This window comes from Chiloscyllium plagiosum, chromosome 9 (assembly GCF_004010195.1).
Source record: "Chiloscyllium plagiosum isolate BGI_BamShark_2017 chromosome 9, ASM401019v2, whole genome shotgun sequence".
NCBI lineage: Eukaryota > Metazoa > Chordata > Chondrichthyes > Orectolobiformes > Hemiscylliidae > Chiloscyllium > Chiloscyllium plagiosum.
In genome coordinates this window covers 78,251,942-78,269,667 of record NC_057718.1, presented here as the reverse complement: position 1 = coordinate 78,269,667, position 17,726 = coordinate 78,251,942, and the positions used below count along the sequence as shown (strand labels likewise).

At 39.5% G+C, this 17,726-nt stretch overlaps 1 protein-coding gene across 2 annotated transcripts in view; it reads right to left on the bottom strand.

The window, feature by feature from the left end:
• igf2r (insulin-like growth factor 2 receptor) overlaps nt 1–17,726 on the bottom strand; it is a 212,167-nt gene that overhangs the window by 177,347 nt on the left and 17,094 nt on the right. Inside the window, exons 2-3 of one of the 2 annotated variants that reach the window (XM_043696288.1) lie at nt 13,114–13,244; nt 1,108–1,232 (exon numbers count right to left, since the gene is read on the bottom strand). In XM_043696288.1, the coding sequence (XP_043552223.1) occupies nt 1,108–1,232; nt 13,114–13,244 (256 nt within the window). The remainder of the gene's footprint in view (nt 1–1,107; nt 1,233–13,113; nt 13,245–17,726) is intronic. The other variant, XM_043696289.1, reaches the window with a different exon arrangement.

Sequence of the window (17,726 nt, the reverse complement as noted above, 5' to 3'; positions counted from 1 at the left end):
TGCTGAACAAAGAGACCTTGGAGTGCAGGTTCATAGCTCCTTGAAAGTGGAGTCGTAGGTAGATAGGATAGTGAAGGAGGCATTTGGTATGCTTTCCTTTATTGGTCAGAGTATTGAGTACAGGAGTTGGGAGGTCATGTTGCGGCTGTACAGAACATTGACTAGCTCACTGTTGGAATATTACGTGCAATTCTGGTCTCCTTCCTATCGGAAAGATGCTGTGAAACTTGAAAGGGTTCAGAAAAGATTTACAAGGACGCTGCCCGGGTTGGAAGATTTGAGCTATAGGGAGAGGCTGAACAGGCTGGGGCTGTTTTGCCTGGAGCTTCGGAGGCTGAGGGGTGACCTTATAGAGGTTTACAAAATTAGGAGGGGTATGGATAGAATAAATCGGCAAACTCCCTGGGATCAGGGAGTCCAGAACTAGAGGGCATAGGTTTAGGGTGAGAGGAGAAAGATATAAAAGATCTAAGGGGCAACTTTTTCATGCAGAGAGTGGTGAGTGCGTGGAATGAGCTGCCAGCGGGTGTGGTGGAAGCTGGTACAATTGCAACATTTAAGAGGCATTTGGATGGGTATATGAATAGGAAGGGTTTGCAGGGATATGGGCCGGGTGCTGGCAGGTGGGACTAGATTGGGTTGGGATATCTGGTCGGCATGGAGGGGTTGGACCGAAGGGTCTCTCAATGCTGTACATCTCTATGACTATGTTTTTGAATACCTGCCAGAAATGCATAAGGTCTCATGTGAATAGTGCTTTGATTTTTATTGCACAGATTCAAAAGATTGATCTATTGTATAAATCCACATCTACAATGTTCACTTACCAACTGTGCTAAGCAACCTCTATTCATCTTAATTAGGAGGGGGTGGGAGAGGCAGACTTTTCATGCTAACCTTTCTTGCCACTGTTTCTACACTGAAGTAGCTTTCACAAAAGATATAAACAGTTTGAATACTAGCTCTTAAGTTCAATATAAAATTCACATGACATACTGATATTGTTAAACATAATCTGAGATTTTTAAAGTATCAGCCTCAATATTCTACTTGAATGTTGCTTGATGTTTTAAACCAGTATGAAGGTGATACAACAAACATACTCACCAATGTTTTTCCACATAAAAAATTAATGCTGCTTTGGACAGTCTGATTAGAGTTCGGTTTTGTACATTTCTGGGTGGTGTTGTACTCAATATGATGTACTCCTCTAGTCCGGAGTGCAAAATCACCTAAAACGAGGGAACAGACATGTTATCTAAACGGAGTCTGTCGGACAGATTCGGCTACTACCTTACTTTCCATTTACCTGGAATCTTGAAAATTAAAAATGAATTTGGTCACCGATGCAAGGTTCAACACAGGGGTCACTTCAGTTTATTTCATCTAAAATACGCCCATTTGAGTGTTCAATGAGAATCAATACAAAAGACAGCTTTAAAGTAAATAGTTCAAGTAAATAGTTCCAGCTTCATTAGGTAGGTAATTCAACTGTGTGGCCCAGATATTGTACAACGGTTCTTTTTACTGTTTATACACAAGATTAAACAAAAAAGTTAAGTGAGGAGAAACTGCTTTCACGGAACAAAGCAAGAGATACATATAACAAGAAAAACAGAGGCTCACATCAGTCTTGCAATGTTGTCTGAACTCAGGATTGTCATTCTTTTGGTTATAGAAAATCAGACTGTAGCATTCTTAAACAGATGAAATTCGTGAGCAATATGGGTTCATTAAGTACATCCAGTAATATTTGATAATCAGTAGTCTTTAGCAAATGCAAGCAATTTTTGAAGAATACTTAAATGGATAGAGGAAATGTTGATGAGATGCGAGGGATTTTCAGACATCATTCAGTAAGGTTTCACATAAATAGAGGCATAATCCAAGGAAACAGAGGTGCAGTTATGTCAGTTACATTTTAGATTACATTAGATGCCCTACAGTATGGAAACAGGCCCTTCAGCCCAACAAGTCCACACTAACCCTCCGAACAGCAACCCACGTAGACGCATTCCTCTACCGTATATTTACTAAGGCACCTAACACTATGGGCAATTTAGCACGGCCAATTCACCTAACCTGCACACTTAGATTGCGGAGGAAACCGGAGCACCCGGAAGCCCATGCAGTCTCGGGGAGAATGTCTGTGTGGAGTTGCACAGTCATCCAGAACAGGAATTGATCCCAGGTACCTGTGATCCCTGGTGCTGTGAGACAGCAATGCTAGCCACTGAGCCACATATGAAGGCAAATGAAAAGGCTGTATATTAATCATGGGTGACTTTGATCTTGTAAAATTGGGAAAAATCAAAGTGGCAGAGGCATCAACAAGGAAGAATTTATGAACACTATTCAGGACAGTTCCCTAGAACAAAACATGGATCCAAATAGAATGGGAAGCTATTTTGAATCTGGTAATGTGTATAAACTAGGTTTAAAAAATGGTATCAGTAAGAGATGTAATCGTGTATAGTGACAGTTACATGACAGAATTCAGCACTCCGTTTCGAAGTGAGAAACCTGTCTCAGAAACAACTAAGCTAAATTCAAATAAGGGTAGCCACAAATTAATGAGGGCAGAGATATCTAGAATGGACTGGGAAATGAGTTTAGCAGAAAATGCAGTGAATGAACAATGGAAGACTTAAGAAAATACATGTCACACAGCAGTGATGTATCCCAGTAAAGAAGGATGATTCAGGAAGGGGATTTACCATTGAAGTTAAGGACAGTGTTAATTTTTTTAAAATTCTTGATGTGACAAGAATTGTAGTGCAGAGGATTGTAAGAGTCTTAAAAGCTAAAGATGACAAAGAGGAAGAAAATAAACTGAGGGTAAACAAGCTGTTAACAGAAGAATGGACAAAAGAGCTCCTTCAAATATATTAAAAATGAAGAGTCCTAAGTGAATAGAGACCCCGTACTGAATGAGACTGGGGAAATAATAATGTAGACATAGCCAAGTAGTGTGTAAATATTTCACATTCCTCTTGACAGCAGAGGACACCAAAAACCACCAATTTAAGGGGTAAAAGATGAAGAGGAAATAAATACAGTAACTATCACAGGCAAAAAAACTAGGAAACTAATGAGGCTAAACATTAATACATACCCTGGACATGACAGGATGCATCTTAAGGTATTAAAGTAACTAACTACAGAGATTGAAAATGCACTGAGTCATTTTCCAATAATCCTCTGATTTTCAAGAAATCCCAGTGATTGGACAATTGCCAATGTAACACCCTTATCCAAAGGGAGAAAGGTAATTTAAAAAAGACAAACTGTAGGCCAACCAGCTTAACATGTGCCATTGGAAAAATGTTAGAGTAGGACGTAGTAGCAGAGCATTTAGAAACAATATAATCAGAGTAAGCACTGCTTGAAGGTGAAATTATAACAAAGAAATTAATCAAATTATTTGAGATAACAAGCAAAGGATGATCAGTAGATGCAATATATTTGGGGGGTTGCATTTTCAGGATGAAAACCTGAAACTAGTGGAGTCACAGGATCAGTTTGAGGGGCTGATTATTTAAGTTGAGAAAAAACTGTAGAAAGCTGCAGAAGGGGACTCAAGTGTCCTCATTTTTAAATCATAAAAAGCTAGTATCGACGTTTAGCAGATAAAAGACAAATGGAATATTGTCCTTTATGTCAAAGGAAACAGAATGTAACAATAGGAAGGTCTCGTGACAACAGACCTTCAAGGCAGTTAGTCCCCTTACCTAAAGGAAGATAGAACGCATTGCAGGGCAGTCCAGAAAAGGTTCATTAAGTTAATCCTGGGTAGGAAGGCATTTTCTTATGTGGAGAAGTTGAGTAGGTTGGGCATGTATTCACTGGGGTTTAGATGAATGACTGAAGACCTTATTGAAAGAGATTCTTCAGGGACTTGAAGGGGTAGACAAAAAGAGGTTTTTCCTTGTGTGTGTGTTTAGGACAAGAGGACATAATGCCAGAGTAAAGGGATACCCATTTAAAGACAAATAAGGAAGAGTTTCTTCTGAGGGTAAAAGATTGTGAATTTCTTTGCCACCGGGAGATTACAAGGTTGGGTTGTTAAGTATATTCAAGGCTGGAAGAGTCAAAAATCAGTAAAGGGATCAGGATTATGGAGAAATTATAGAGAAAAGGCAAGTGGAGTTGAGCAGTCAAACCAGCCATGAACTCGCTGAATAATACAGACTTGATGGGCAGAACGGCCTACTTATGATGTAATATGGTCTTATTTACCTAGAATGTTGAGTGTCTGCCTAGTTCCGTAGTTGAGACTGAAATATTCAACTCATTTAAAAAATAATCTGGATCTGCACATGAAGTGCTATAGCTTGCAAGGTTACAGACTCTGATCGGAAAGTGGAATTTGAATGGGTGGCTAGTTTATTCACCTGACACATTCCCAATGGGCTGAATGGTCTCTTTCTGTGCTGTAAGTTTTCTATGATTCTATAGAATTAATTAATATGGTCAGAACACAAAGAAATAACTAAGTTTTGTTTAAAACTTACTGCATTCAAAGTAATAAAGTAAAATAAATTCTAAAATTGTGTAAAATGGAAGGAAATGCCTTTAGGTTTCATACCCACCCTACTTTACTGACTGACCGGATCCCCCACACAAACTGAGCAAAGGTGATTCTAAAGATGGGAATATTTTGATTAACAATTAAAATGTTAAACGTTAGCATAGAAAATATCAAGTCAAATAGCAGTCAAACTTATGATAGAAATTACTGAAATCTACTGCAACAAAGTAGCAGCATAAGAATTCAATGTTAATGAGGCAAATGTTAGACTTTCACTAAATTCGAAAGCAGGCATGCCAAGGCTCTTGAGCACTGAAGAAAGGTTCAACACTTGCAGTTCAGGCAACAATATATTCACCACTATGTAAGTAAGCAGTCAACATTGTAGACAGTTTTTTCAAAGTCTTTTAGAATCAGAAAAGATTTTGACATTAAGAACGGCTTTAAAACATCTGATATGGTGGTATCTCTTCAAGCAAAAGGTATGACATTCACATGATGCACTTTTGAAGACAATGGAAAGTAGCAGGTCACATCAAAGGCTCTGAAAACAAATAGCACCTCCCACATCACCAAAACAGAACTGATGCATCTCATATTTGACTCTACGTTTAGTCAAGCCATAGGTGTTAAAAAGATGATCTTTTCATTGTCAGTTGAACTGAAAATGAACCTCTTAAATTTCATACTTATGGAGTTAGGATAATGATGCTGCCATGTTACTTTCAGACAAAAAAACTGAAAGAAAAATCAAGTTTGTATCAATCAAGGTTGGACCAAAGGCTGGTTTAGTAGCACATTGTCGCAAAAGCCTCTCAGAAACATATGCCAGTCTTCAGGTTTTCATAGAATGTCATACCTCAAGGATAACTTAAATGATAATTGCACAGCAGGTATCATCGACAAGTTGTGAGATGGATTTAATTGCAACCATTTAAACAGATGCAACAAAACACAATGGGGCAGCTCCACTCTGGAGGAGTTCCTACCTTTGAGCAACAGGGAGGCAACTGATCCAACCCTGACTCATTTGAGAAGTGGTTTTGAGCAAATATTGACAAACTAGAAACAAGGATAGTGTACACAGACATTATTTAGAGATGCACAGGAGATGGTGCACAGAACCCAATTGTGGGTTGAAAAAGAAAAAGGCGGAGGCTTTGAATCATTAGGACCACAATCTATACTGGCCAACAATACTGGAGCAAGAGTTCAGCTTACAGCAAAGGAGGGGGGAGGGGGGTTGATAAGAGCTACAGGGAAATAAATGCTTCGCAGGTTGGACTGAAGCGAGAAGTACAATTTTCCATGCATTAATGTTTTAGACTATGAAAAGACATTGAAGGATAAATTAAAGTGACCACAGAATTACAAATAGCCCATTTAACCTTTCAACGAGATCTTGGTTGATCTGGGCCTGAGATCAACGTACTCACCCTTTCTCACATCGCTTAGTACTTCCAGTTAGCAGAAATCTATTAATCTCAAACTCAAAATTAACAATTAATGTATTCTTGTACCACCTTGTGTTGAAATGTAGTCTCTCGTTAGGATGTCTCCCATTTATAATGCCACATTTCATATTTCCCCAGAGATCCCACCAGAAAAAGCTTCTCTCCAACAAACAATACTGGCCTTTAATTTAGAAAGGAACTTTAAAAGTGTCACCATTCAATAGATACACCCCCAGGGATACTGGAGTTTTAATTCACTACTAATTTAGTTTCCTTAAAAACAGAAACACATGTAAATAAAGTTCTCAAGATCAACCACAAAGATCAACAAATGTAAACTACACAAATCGACAAACACTCAGCTGCTTTGACCACACTTTCTCTCAAATTCAAAAAAGAATTTATTCCAATCTCCTATTTTCTCGGCATATGTTGTGGGAGACAACTTTTATTACCAGTAAATTAGATTATTTTACCCTTAATTAAGGATTCTCTCCACTCCAGAGCAAGAGGCAAGTGCGACAGGATAAAAAGCATAGATTAAGAGGCCTGCCTGTGGCAAGATCAGTGACAGGGTAACATCACAAACCAGAATGACAAGTACAAGGAAAGCTGACTGAATAGGATTGTTGAATATTTCTCATATTCCATGTAAAAATAATGTCTTCAGTTTGGGCTTAGCTCTCCAGTTTGTTTTGATTAAAAATAATTAAATTATCTTGAATGACAACATGAACTTGAGGGGCAAATGAAATCCTTTTTCTTACTCAAGTGAAAGTGTGGAATGCGCTGACTTGTATGCAAACAAACGTCTTAGCAAAATGGCAAAGTGGTAGAAGATGTATTTACAGCAATGTCCTCAACCAGATTTTGGAATAGCTGAGGACATCTATATTTGGACTCATTTGCAGTGATGAAAACTTAAGGACAATCAACTGCATTGTAAATTTCAACGGTCTAAATGTAAAGAAAACAATATTACATAGTGAAATGATAGAAAATTAAAGTAATATCAAATTGAAAGCAGCTCAGTTTCATTGCCTAACCCTTAAAAATGAAATTCTATAGGAACAGGAGAGTTGAGTGATTGGGGAGGGGGTCCAAGTGACACATCAGCATTGGCAGAAATTAGAGAATGATCCAATGAATGAATGAAAGGCTAGTTTGTACAAAGTGAGGACAAGTAAAAACCAATCCTAGCTCCAGGAAGGAGGGGAAGGGATGAGACATTAGGTTGGGGAGGGGGAGGATTGCAAAATGGCCCCATATTTTGCAGGAAAATGAAAGCACTAACTCCTTGATTAAAGCAGAATTGGCATTTTCTTTGGGAATATCTTTCATCTCTTCATTAGGTTAATTTTCACTGGTTTAAAATAAGCATTTTAAAATGTGAAATCTTATTCAGCATTTCTGTTGGTAATTGTGGAGATTCTTTTCAGAAATCATTTTACAAGGAACATGACATCACACATTGTATTCCAATGACCATACCTTTGCCAACTAACACCATTTGCTTTTACCCCTTTACAGCCTTTCTGCATCATGTTTACACTTACTAGCTCAACTTTTATGTTGTCAACAAACTTGGACATATTATACTCAGTCTCATCTTTGTCTTTAATATAATAGAGCCAAGGCCCAAGTATTGATCCTTAGCTTAGCTTTCAGTAGCTATGGAGGCTTAGGAGGTTGGTTGTGGAAGCTTACTATAAGTAACTACTAAGCAGTAACTGTTCCAATAATTCTTAAGTTGGCAAAAAGTTGTACCAATTCTCAATTTTAACTGTCGAGCAAAAATAAAATGCGTTTGGCTTAAAGTAGTGTAACCCAACATATTAGATCTGAAACACAGCTCCTTACACTTGCTTTTAAGTTAGCCTTGACACATTTGAAGGGGGTTTGGTCTGGTCCATAAATTATTTCCAAAATGGAGAGGGGCGACAAGCCTGTACAATCTGGTTTGCTACTTCCCCATTATAATTTCACCTAAAGCTGCCTTTACTGGGTCCACATCAACTTTCATTAATCCCAGCGTATTGTAAATGTTTCTGTAGACATTCAACGTCTTTTCATATGTTGCTGATATATCCTCATCCAGCTTTTCTTACCATTTTCTTGGTGCTACTTTGCTGAACTCAAACCTCCTGGAAAAATCTTGCTGGCAAGATTCCAAGTCTCTTGCTTTGTCCTAATATCGTTAGTTCTTTATTAATCACAATTTTGTCAAATTGTGAAGGGTTTGTGGCTTAAAAAGAATGCCTATTTGGAGCAAATTTAAATATTAATATAATTTCTCAATAACAAAAGTAAACTGCGATAAGGTAGTTAAAGACCCATTTTTCAAAATAAATCACAACCAATATACATTTTACAGACTGAGCACTTCAAGAATGTTTTATATGGAGGGTATTTAATAATACTTTCTCATTACACATTTCTAGTTAGCTCCTTGATATACTGATCTAGAAACCTCATTCATTTCATGTACTGACTCGACGCAATTACAAAGCTGTTTTTTCTATTCAAGGTGGTCCACTACCTGTACCTTTAAGCTTCCTGATTTTACACTACAATTATAGCTGAGAGATTTGTCACAATTCTTAATTTTTTCTACCCTTTGCTGTTAGCTCAGACTCAATTATACCTCAAGTTTGAGCTAAAATCCTTTTTCTACTACCTTTATACCAACATTAAATCAGGGCTATCCCTTCAAGTACTCTAGAATATTTAGCTCCCAATCTTGATCACTTTGCAACACTTCCATAGTGGCATTTGCTTCAAAATTAAATTTCTAATTGTACTAAACAGTCCACCTAATCTGTGAGAAACAAAGACACAGACTTCCAATTGACAAGAAAAGCAAATACCATATCTATATACCCACAAACGAACTGGTGATTGGTTTACTGAAAGTATTGGAAGTTGTGGGGTGGGGGTCTGGAGTCAACCTGGCAAGTACACAGAGCTGTGAATATCATATGAATGGATAATGGAGGAGGTCAGCATTTATGTATCATTCAGATACAGTGCCTAAGGAATTACCTTAGTGTCTTTTTACCTTCATTATTTTTGAAGTCACGTTCCAACCCACTTCACCTGAAATGCTAATCTGTGCATGTTTAGTACTGTGCTATGCTGCTTTTGAATTTTAATTCCCAAATCCTCTCAATCACCCATTAAAGACCTGTCTACAACCTTTGCTATTCCATTAGCTAGGGCACTAAGAGCAAAATACTACAAATGAAGGAAATCTGAAGTGAAATCAGAATTCTGGCAAATACACAGCATCTGTGGATAGACTCCAATAGTTAATTTGTGTTGATGGCTTTGGATTAGAAATTAGTCCTAGCACTGCATGACTGGCTGAATGTTTGCCAACATTTTTCTTCCACTTCGAACACAGGTCTACATCGCTTGCAATCATCAATTCATCATTTTCAACCAGATGTTCTCAAATGCTACTGCTTCAGAGAACCTCCACTTCCTTTCAGTTAAAATGAGGCATCAACCACAATGCTACATAAAATGCTGAAATTTTCCAGCGGAAGCAAGGCTTATAGTTCATATTTAAAACTTTGGCTGGCGGCATAGTATGGTCATTCAACTCAATTACCTTCACCACTCTTTAAAACTCAGCATTGACAAGATAAAAAAGTTGTCCCGGTCAGCCTGTGTTTCAGACGCAAACACAATCCATTCTGTACAAATAAACCAACCTCCCCTCCAGCTTCCCCAACTGCCTTTGTGACCAACATCTAATTAATATTACCAATGATGCTTTGTTCCTTCGAAAGGAACGATTCATATAGTACTAGCAAGTACAAGCATTGTTGAAAGTCATTGGACTTTTTAGGAAACTGAAAATAACTTCTCTCCCTTGCCCAGATGGTATCCCACTCTTGAATACACATTCTTGGACTTGTATCTCAACTAAGATTTTCATCTGTATGCCTGTTACATAATTTTTTAAAAATTGTTGCTATAATAAGCAATCTTCTAGCTCAAATATCATTTCCCCCAGCACACTCGTGTTCCCTTCCTTCAGTAGCCCCCTGTAAGGAGAGTGCCAAATCACTGTTCCAAAATGCAAAGGATTTTCTTTTTCAGAAAAAATGACAATGCCTATTTAATCACATTTCTTTTTCATTTGTGGTCTGCCTGTCATTTTCAAATTCTTTTTGCCTTTTCCATTCCAATTCTTCTGGATGTTCAAAACTTCTTTACCTTGCAATTATTTGCATTCCTGCCAGTTCATTATCCTATGATCAGTCCTTATGGAGATGAAGTCCAGCCTTCACATTGTGAACACCTTCCACGTTGTGCGGCGTTTTCACTGTATTAAAATGGGACAAATTGCTAACAGAGCTAATAACTCAATACTGAGCATTCATGAGGTATTGTAAGCCAGCAACAGAAGCAGACTCACTTCAGCAGAATCGCAACATTGTGGCCTGGCAAATTACCCCTCAACCATTACCATCAAGCCAGGGGATTAATCCTGGTTCACAGTGCAAGTGGTCATGCCAGGAGTAGCACCAGGCATATCTAAAAATGAGGTATCATCTGGTGAAGCTACTAAACAGGACTATTTGCATGCCAGACAGCGAGAGACAGACCTATGCAATCCCACAACCAACAGATCAGATCTAAGCTCTGGCAGTCCTAATGCATCCAGTCATGAAAAGTAGTGGACAAGTAAACAACTCACTGGAGATGGCAGCTCCACAAATATCCCCATTCTCAATGATGAGCCCAACAGTGTAAGAGATAAGGCTGAAGTATTCACAGCAATCTTTAGCAGAAATGTCAATCAGATGATCCATCTCAGACTCCTCCAATGGTCTTTACCATCATAGATACCAGTCTTCAGCCAATTTGTTTCACTCCATGTAATTGGAGGCACTGGATAATGTAAAGGTTACGGGTCCTGACAACATTCCAGTGATAGTATTGAAGATTGGTGCGAATATTGGCATATACCCATAATCCAGAAAATTGCCCAGCATATAAAGCAAAACAAATCTAGCCCAGCCAATTACCAGCTATTAGTCTCTCAATCAGTAATGAAAGGTGGCATCAAACCCACATGTCCTCGAAAATGAATGTAAAAAAGCTTGACATCACCTAAACATACTGGCAAATAGTTGAAGCCACATAAACTTGCTTATGACAGCGTAATTTGAAATAGGTTTCAGACTGTCTACATTAAACAGGCAAATCATTTATCAACTCTTCTCCAGTTGAAAAACCCAAAGTTTCTAGAGCTTAAATTCAGCCCACAGGCATAGACAATCTGTCACCTGGAGTTCTTATACTGTCTCTATCTTCTGAACTATTCATATCTGAAAGGTTCAAAGGACTGATCTGACCAGAACAGCTGAGGCAGACTTGCACCCAATTCTTAAACTTTGCTTTGTGGACTGGAAATGTTAAGTAGCAATTCTACAAGTACCAAATACTCCTCCTGAACGAGCTTTGAGCTATTCTGACACCATTCATGAAGTAGTCAAAAAGTGTAGCACTGGAAAAGCACAAGAGGTCAGGCAAGCATCTTAGGAGGAGACTGACATTTCAAGCATAAACCCTTCATCAGCAATGTTCGAGGGGGTGGTATGACAGATAAAATAGGAGGGGAGGGTGAGCTAGCTGGGAAGGTATTAGGTAGATACAGGAGGGAGATGATGGTGATAAGTCGGATGGGAGGGTGAAGCGGATAGGTGGGATGGAAGATGGGCAGATCGGATAGTTCAACAGGGCAGTACCAAGTTGGAAAGTTGGATCTTGGATAAAGAGAGGTGGGGGAAGATGAGGAAACTGGTAAGTTGATATTTGAGGGTGGAGGGTACCAAGGCAGATGAGGTGTCCTTCCTCCATGTGTCTGGTGACTTGGATTTGGCTGGAGGTGGCCCAGGACTTGGATATCATTGGCAGAGTGGGAGGGGGAGCTGAAGTGGTTAGCCACATGATGGTGGGGTTGTTTAGAGCATGTCCCCCAGAGGTGTTCCCTGAAACATTCCATGAGTTGGTGCCCTGTCTCCCCAATGTAGAGGAGACTACATCAAGAGCAATGGACACAGATGAGGTGGTTGGATGTGCAGGAGAATCGGAGACAGAGGAGACGGAGGGTGAGTGAGTGCAAATTTTGCACCTCTTGGGCAGCACGGGAAGGTGCTGGGAGTGGAGGGGAGCGGTTGTGGACCTAATGAGGGAATAGCCTCTTCAGAGCACAGACAGGGGTGGGGAGGGAAAGATCTCTCTGGTTGTGGGGTCTGATTGTAGGTGGCAGAAATGGAGGATAATGTACTGCATCCAGAAATTAGTGGGGTAGAAGTGGGCAGTACAGGGTTCCAGGACTATGAGGTTGGGAGATGGTTTGGTGATGGGAGGTGAGATACTAGTCAACGAGGCAGCAGGAGGTTGTGTCCATGAGTTGGCACCTGGCTTCAGTGATGTAGACGTTGGTGTGCCAAAATACCACTAACCCTCCTTGTCCAACGGTTTAATGATGAAGTTGGAGGTTGGAGCAGAGGGAGTGAATGGCTGCGCATTGCAAGGGTGAGGGGTTGGAGTGGGTGAGAGGGGTGAACAGGCTGAAGCAGTCAATGTCACAGTGGCAATTGACGATAAAGAGGTTGAGGGTGGGTAACAGATGAGCACGGGGTGTCCAAGTGGATGGAGTATGGCGGAGGCAGGAGAAGAGGTCCTAATAGTGAGGTTGGGGTTGGAGTGGAATGGTGAGGTTGGGGTTGGATTCATGAAGTCCTAATATGACTTCGTTTTTCTTTATACATCCCATATTTTGGATTTGTCAGTATTAAAGCATTTGCCAATTTACATAATAAACATTTGCACTTATTTATTCAAATTGTAGGGTATAGAATTACAACTAAAGTAGTCTCTTTAGTCATCAAAACATGCAGATTGAACTGTAGATGTAACCCTCAATAACAGTATATTTGAACCTAAGAAAATTTGATAGTGTTCAAATAGAATTGATTGGCATTCTGAAGCAATTCTATATTCTATCCCATTAAACTGAAATAGTTCAGTACACTAACATTCAGAATTGTGTTCATAAGACAAACAGGACAATATATTAAAATACAGGTATAAAACAAACAGACTTACCGACTGAATGATTGGCTTTTTGTGAAGTACTGTAAGCACAGATAGCACTCAAACCCCCACAATTTAAAGGGGCACATAGATTTATTTTGTAATATATTCCTTTGTGTGAATCCATCGCCTCCCAAGTGTACCTGAACAAAATTAAAAAATCAATTACTCAAAGAAAAGGCATTTCAAAGAATTGCTTTACTCCAGGTTCTTTTGCATTTAAGAGTTAAAAAGTTAATTGGAACCAGACATACTATTTTCTTTCTTAAATTAAAACCACTATTAAAACCAAAGTGCTTACTACAAAACAAGATCAGTCACATGGTTTTGGTGTCAGCTAGACTGACTGCCCCACTTAGAGCTTGAGCTCCATTCCAGCAGTGTATAATTTGTGCTACTACTTCAGTACAGTATTGAGATAATGCTGCATTAAGAGCTACCATCTTTTAGAAGAGTAAACCTTGATGGATACAAAAATTTCTTAACTTTTTTAAACAAAGAATAAGTAACTCCCCTGCCATCCTCGATTATATTCTTCCCTGAACCATCAAAACAACTTGCAAACTTGTGTTCGCATATTGTCTGCTACACTTATCTACAAAAGGGTGGCTACACGTCAATAAGCAATTCATTTGCTTTGAAGTACTTTGGTACATCCAGAATACAAAAATAGGACTAAAAATGGAAGGGTCTGCTTAAGAACAAACCTTTGAAGTGCGCAGGATACAAATGACATAAAATCAACAGCATGGTAAACTAATTTGAATTTTGTTCTTGCATTGCAAAGCATTTAATACATGAATATATTCATGATCTAATCTGAAGTTAGGTAAATCTTTGTTCCGGTTAATGAGCAGGTCTTAAATTAGACCTTTATATAAACATTTTTGCAAACAGCATATTCAATCTTCCAACTGATTCCCTGAAACAATTACTTGCTTGCCTTGATTCTAGATAAAGCAAATCTTAGCAGGACTTATATAGGGAGTGTTGCTGAACAAAGAGACCTTGGAGTATAGATCGATGGTTCTTTGAAAGTAGAGGTACAGGTAGACAGAATATGAAGGAGGCATTTAGCATGCTTTCCTTTATTGGTCAGAGTCTTGAGTATAGGAGTTGGGACGTCATGTTGCGACTGTACAGGACATTGGTTAGCCACTTTTAGAATATGGGGTGCAATTCTGGTCTCCTTCCTATTGAAAGGTGTTGTCAAACTTGAAAGGGCTCAAAAGATTACAAGGACATTACCAGGTTTGGAAGATGAGAGCTATAGGGAGACGCTGAATAGGCTGGGGCTGTTTTCCCTGGAGCGGAGGTTGAGGGGTTACCCAAGAGATTTATAAAATCATGAGGGGCATGGATAGGGTCAATAGACAAGGTCTTTTCTCGAGGGTGGCCGAGTGCAGAACTAGAGGGCATAGGTTTAGGATGAAGGGAAAGATTTCGAAGGGAAAGATTTCAAAGGGACCTAAGGGGCAATCTTTTCATACAGAGTTCCCTCCAAACTGTTCCTATTCATATACCCATCCAGATGCCTTTTAAAATGTTGCAAATGTACTCGCCTCCAACACTTCCTCTGGCAGCTCATTCCATACACGTACCACCCTCTGCATGAAAAGGTTGCCCCTTAGGTCTCATAACTTTTCCCCCTTCACCCTAAACTTATGCCCGCTAGTTCTGGACTGCCTGGCTCCAGGGAAAAGATTTTGCCTATTTACCTTATCCATGCCCCTCAATTTTGTAAACCTCTATAAGGTCACCCCCTCAGCCTCAGACGATCCAGGGAAAACAGCCCCAGCCTATTCAACCTCTCCCTATAGCTCAAATTCTCCAACCCTGGCAACATCCTTGTAAATCTTTTCTGAACCCTTTCAAGTTTCACAACATCCTTATGATAGGAAGGAAACCAGAATTGCATGCAATATTCTAACAGAGGCCTAACCAATGTCCTGTACAGCACCAACATAACCTCCCAACTCCTGTACTCAATATTCTGACCAATAAAGGAAAGCATACCAAATGCCGCCTTCACTATTCTATCTACCTGCGACTCCACTTTCAGGGAGCTATGAACCTGCACTCCAAGGTCTCTTTGTTCAGCAACACTCCCTAGGACCTTCCCATTCAGTGTATAAGTCCTGCTAAGATTCACTTTCCCAAAATGCAGTACCTCACATTTATCTAAATGAAACTCCATCTGCCACTTCTCAGCCCATTGGCCCATCTGATCAAGATCCCGTTGTAATTGGAGGTAACCTTCTTCACTGTCCACTACACCTCCAATTGTGGGGTCGTCTGCAAACTTACTAACTCTAAGTCTTATGCTTACATTTACATAAATGTTTTGAATGTGAAGTAGTGGACCCAGCACAGATCCTTGTGGCGCTCCATTGGTCACAGGCCTCCAGTCTGAAAAACAACCCTCCACCACCCTCTGCCTTCTACCTTTGAGCCAGTTTTGTATCCAAATGGCTACTTCTCCCTGTATTCCATGGGATCTAACCTTGCTCACCTGTCTCGCATGGGGAACCTTGTCGAATGATCACATCTACTGCTCTGCCCTCAATCCTCTTTGTTACTTCAAAAACCTCAAACAAGCTTGAGAGACATGATTTCCTACACAAAGCCACGTTGACTATCCCTAATCAATCCTTGCCTTTCCAAATACATGCACATCTTGTCTCTCAGGATTCCCTCCAACAAATCGCCCACCACCAACATCAGGCTCATTGGTCTATAGTTCCCTGTCTTGTCCTTAAACAGTGGCACCACGTTAGCCAACCTCCAGTCTTCCAGCACCTCACCTGTGACTATGATATTAAAGAAATCAATTGAAATAAGGGTTGCAATGGACAGTGAGGGAGGAAAGTTAATGATTAGTAAATTGGATTTACCACCCTCCCTCAAAACTTAGAATTTCTAGAATACTACTTCAAAACTGGGGCTGCCAAGGTGTAGACTTAAACGATTGGTTCAGGTTGCTCTATTGTGCAATGATTCTACAAAAGGTTTAAGTAATATTCAAAATGATTGAAAATAATTCAAAAGTTTTAGACACAAACCACTATTGGAAGGATGTTGAGATACTGAAAGGGTTCAGAAAACATTTACAAGGATGTTGCCAGGGTTGGAGAGACTGATTAGGCTGAGGCTATTTCCCCTGGAGCATTGGAGGCTAAGGGGTGATCTTGCAGAAGTTTATAAGATCATGAGGGGCATGGGCAGGGTACAGAGATTTTCCCTGGGGTTGGGTGGGGGAGGGATTTCCAGAACTACTGAGCATAGGTTTAGGGAGAGGAGGAAAATTTTTAAAAAAAGGGACCTAAGGCGCAACTTTTTCATGCAGAGGGTGGTACGTGTATGTATTGAGCTGCCAGAGGAAGAGGAGGAGGATGGTACAATTACAACATTTAAAAGGCATCTGGACGTACATTAATAGGAAAGGTTTAGAGGGAAATAGGCCAAAAGCAGTCTCACAAAAGCTACGAAGGAGTGGCATAGGAATGTATCAAATCATGTTGAACAGAAGTGAGGAAGTACCTCAAGCCCCAAAATGCACTATTACAATCCTATTAAAAGAGGTGGTGACTTTAAATTATTAATTGCTATGCTGCAAAGTTTAAATAAATGGTTTATCAACGCACAGGACCAAATATAAAGAAACAAATCCCTGCAACTATTGCAGGTACCTCAAAAGGATTTCCTGTATAGTACACATGTACTATACATCAGTGTTTAAAACTAATATCCAACATAAAACAATTATGAAATTCAACCTCAAGTCTTAGAGAAGTGATCATACGTTGCCCAAATGTGATTCTTTTAGTATCTACCAGATTACTTGAATTCACCTTAATGGCTTTGCTCCAGGAATAAGAGCTACATTTGCTGCATTTTTTCCTTGAATTGTCTTCAATTACATCAATATAACCAATATATGCAAAAAATTGGACAGAATTACAACTTCAGATTCTTAAGCATGCTGTCACTCATGTAATTACAACTTCACAGCATCTGACAAGTTCAACACTTTCCCAGGGCAACAAGTGATTTAGTATTTCCCTGAAGAGATAGATTTGAGATTGGAAACAATTTTGATGGTGCTTGTCATAGTATTCAGATAAACATTCCATTATTCATTGCCTACTTATTGTACCTTATTTCCTATCTGACATACCATTTATTAAGCAATTTTCTTAGCTCCTCTCAAACTTATATGATGTAATTATATAACAAGCGTTGAGTGGAGAGTCCACAGTAATCTACATTGCAGATATTGGACTATTTTTCATAGAATTATAATCTTAGAACCCCTACAGTGCGGAAACACCACATTTGACCCATCCAGTCCACAAAGCCTCAGTATCCCACCCAAGCCAATTCTCCAACTCCACATTTCCCATGGCGAATGCACCTAGCCTGTACATCCTTGGACACTATAGGTAATTTACCATGGACCAATCCATCTTCCTGCATTCAGTTCTACTCTCCCTACTACAGAAAGGAAGTTGTGAAACTTGAAAGTGCTCAAAAGACTTACAATGCTGCCAGAATTGGAGGATGAGTTAAATGGTGAGTCTGTTCTCCATAGAGCAATGGAGTCTGACTATGAGTGGCATAGATAG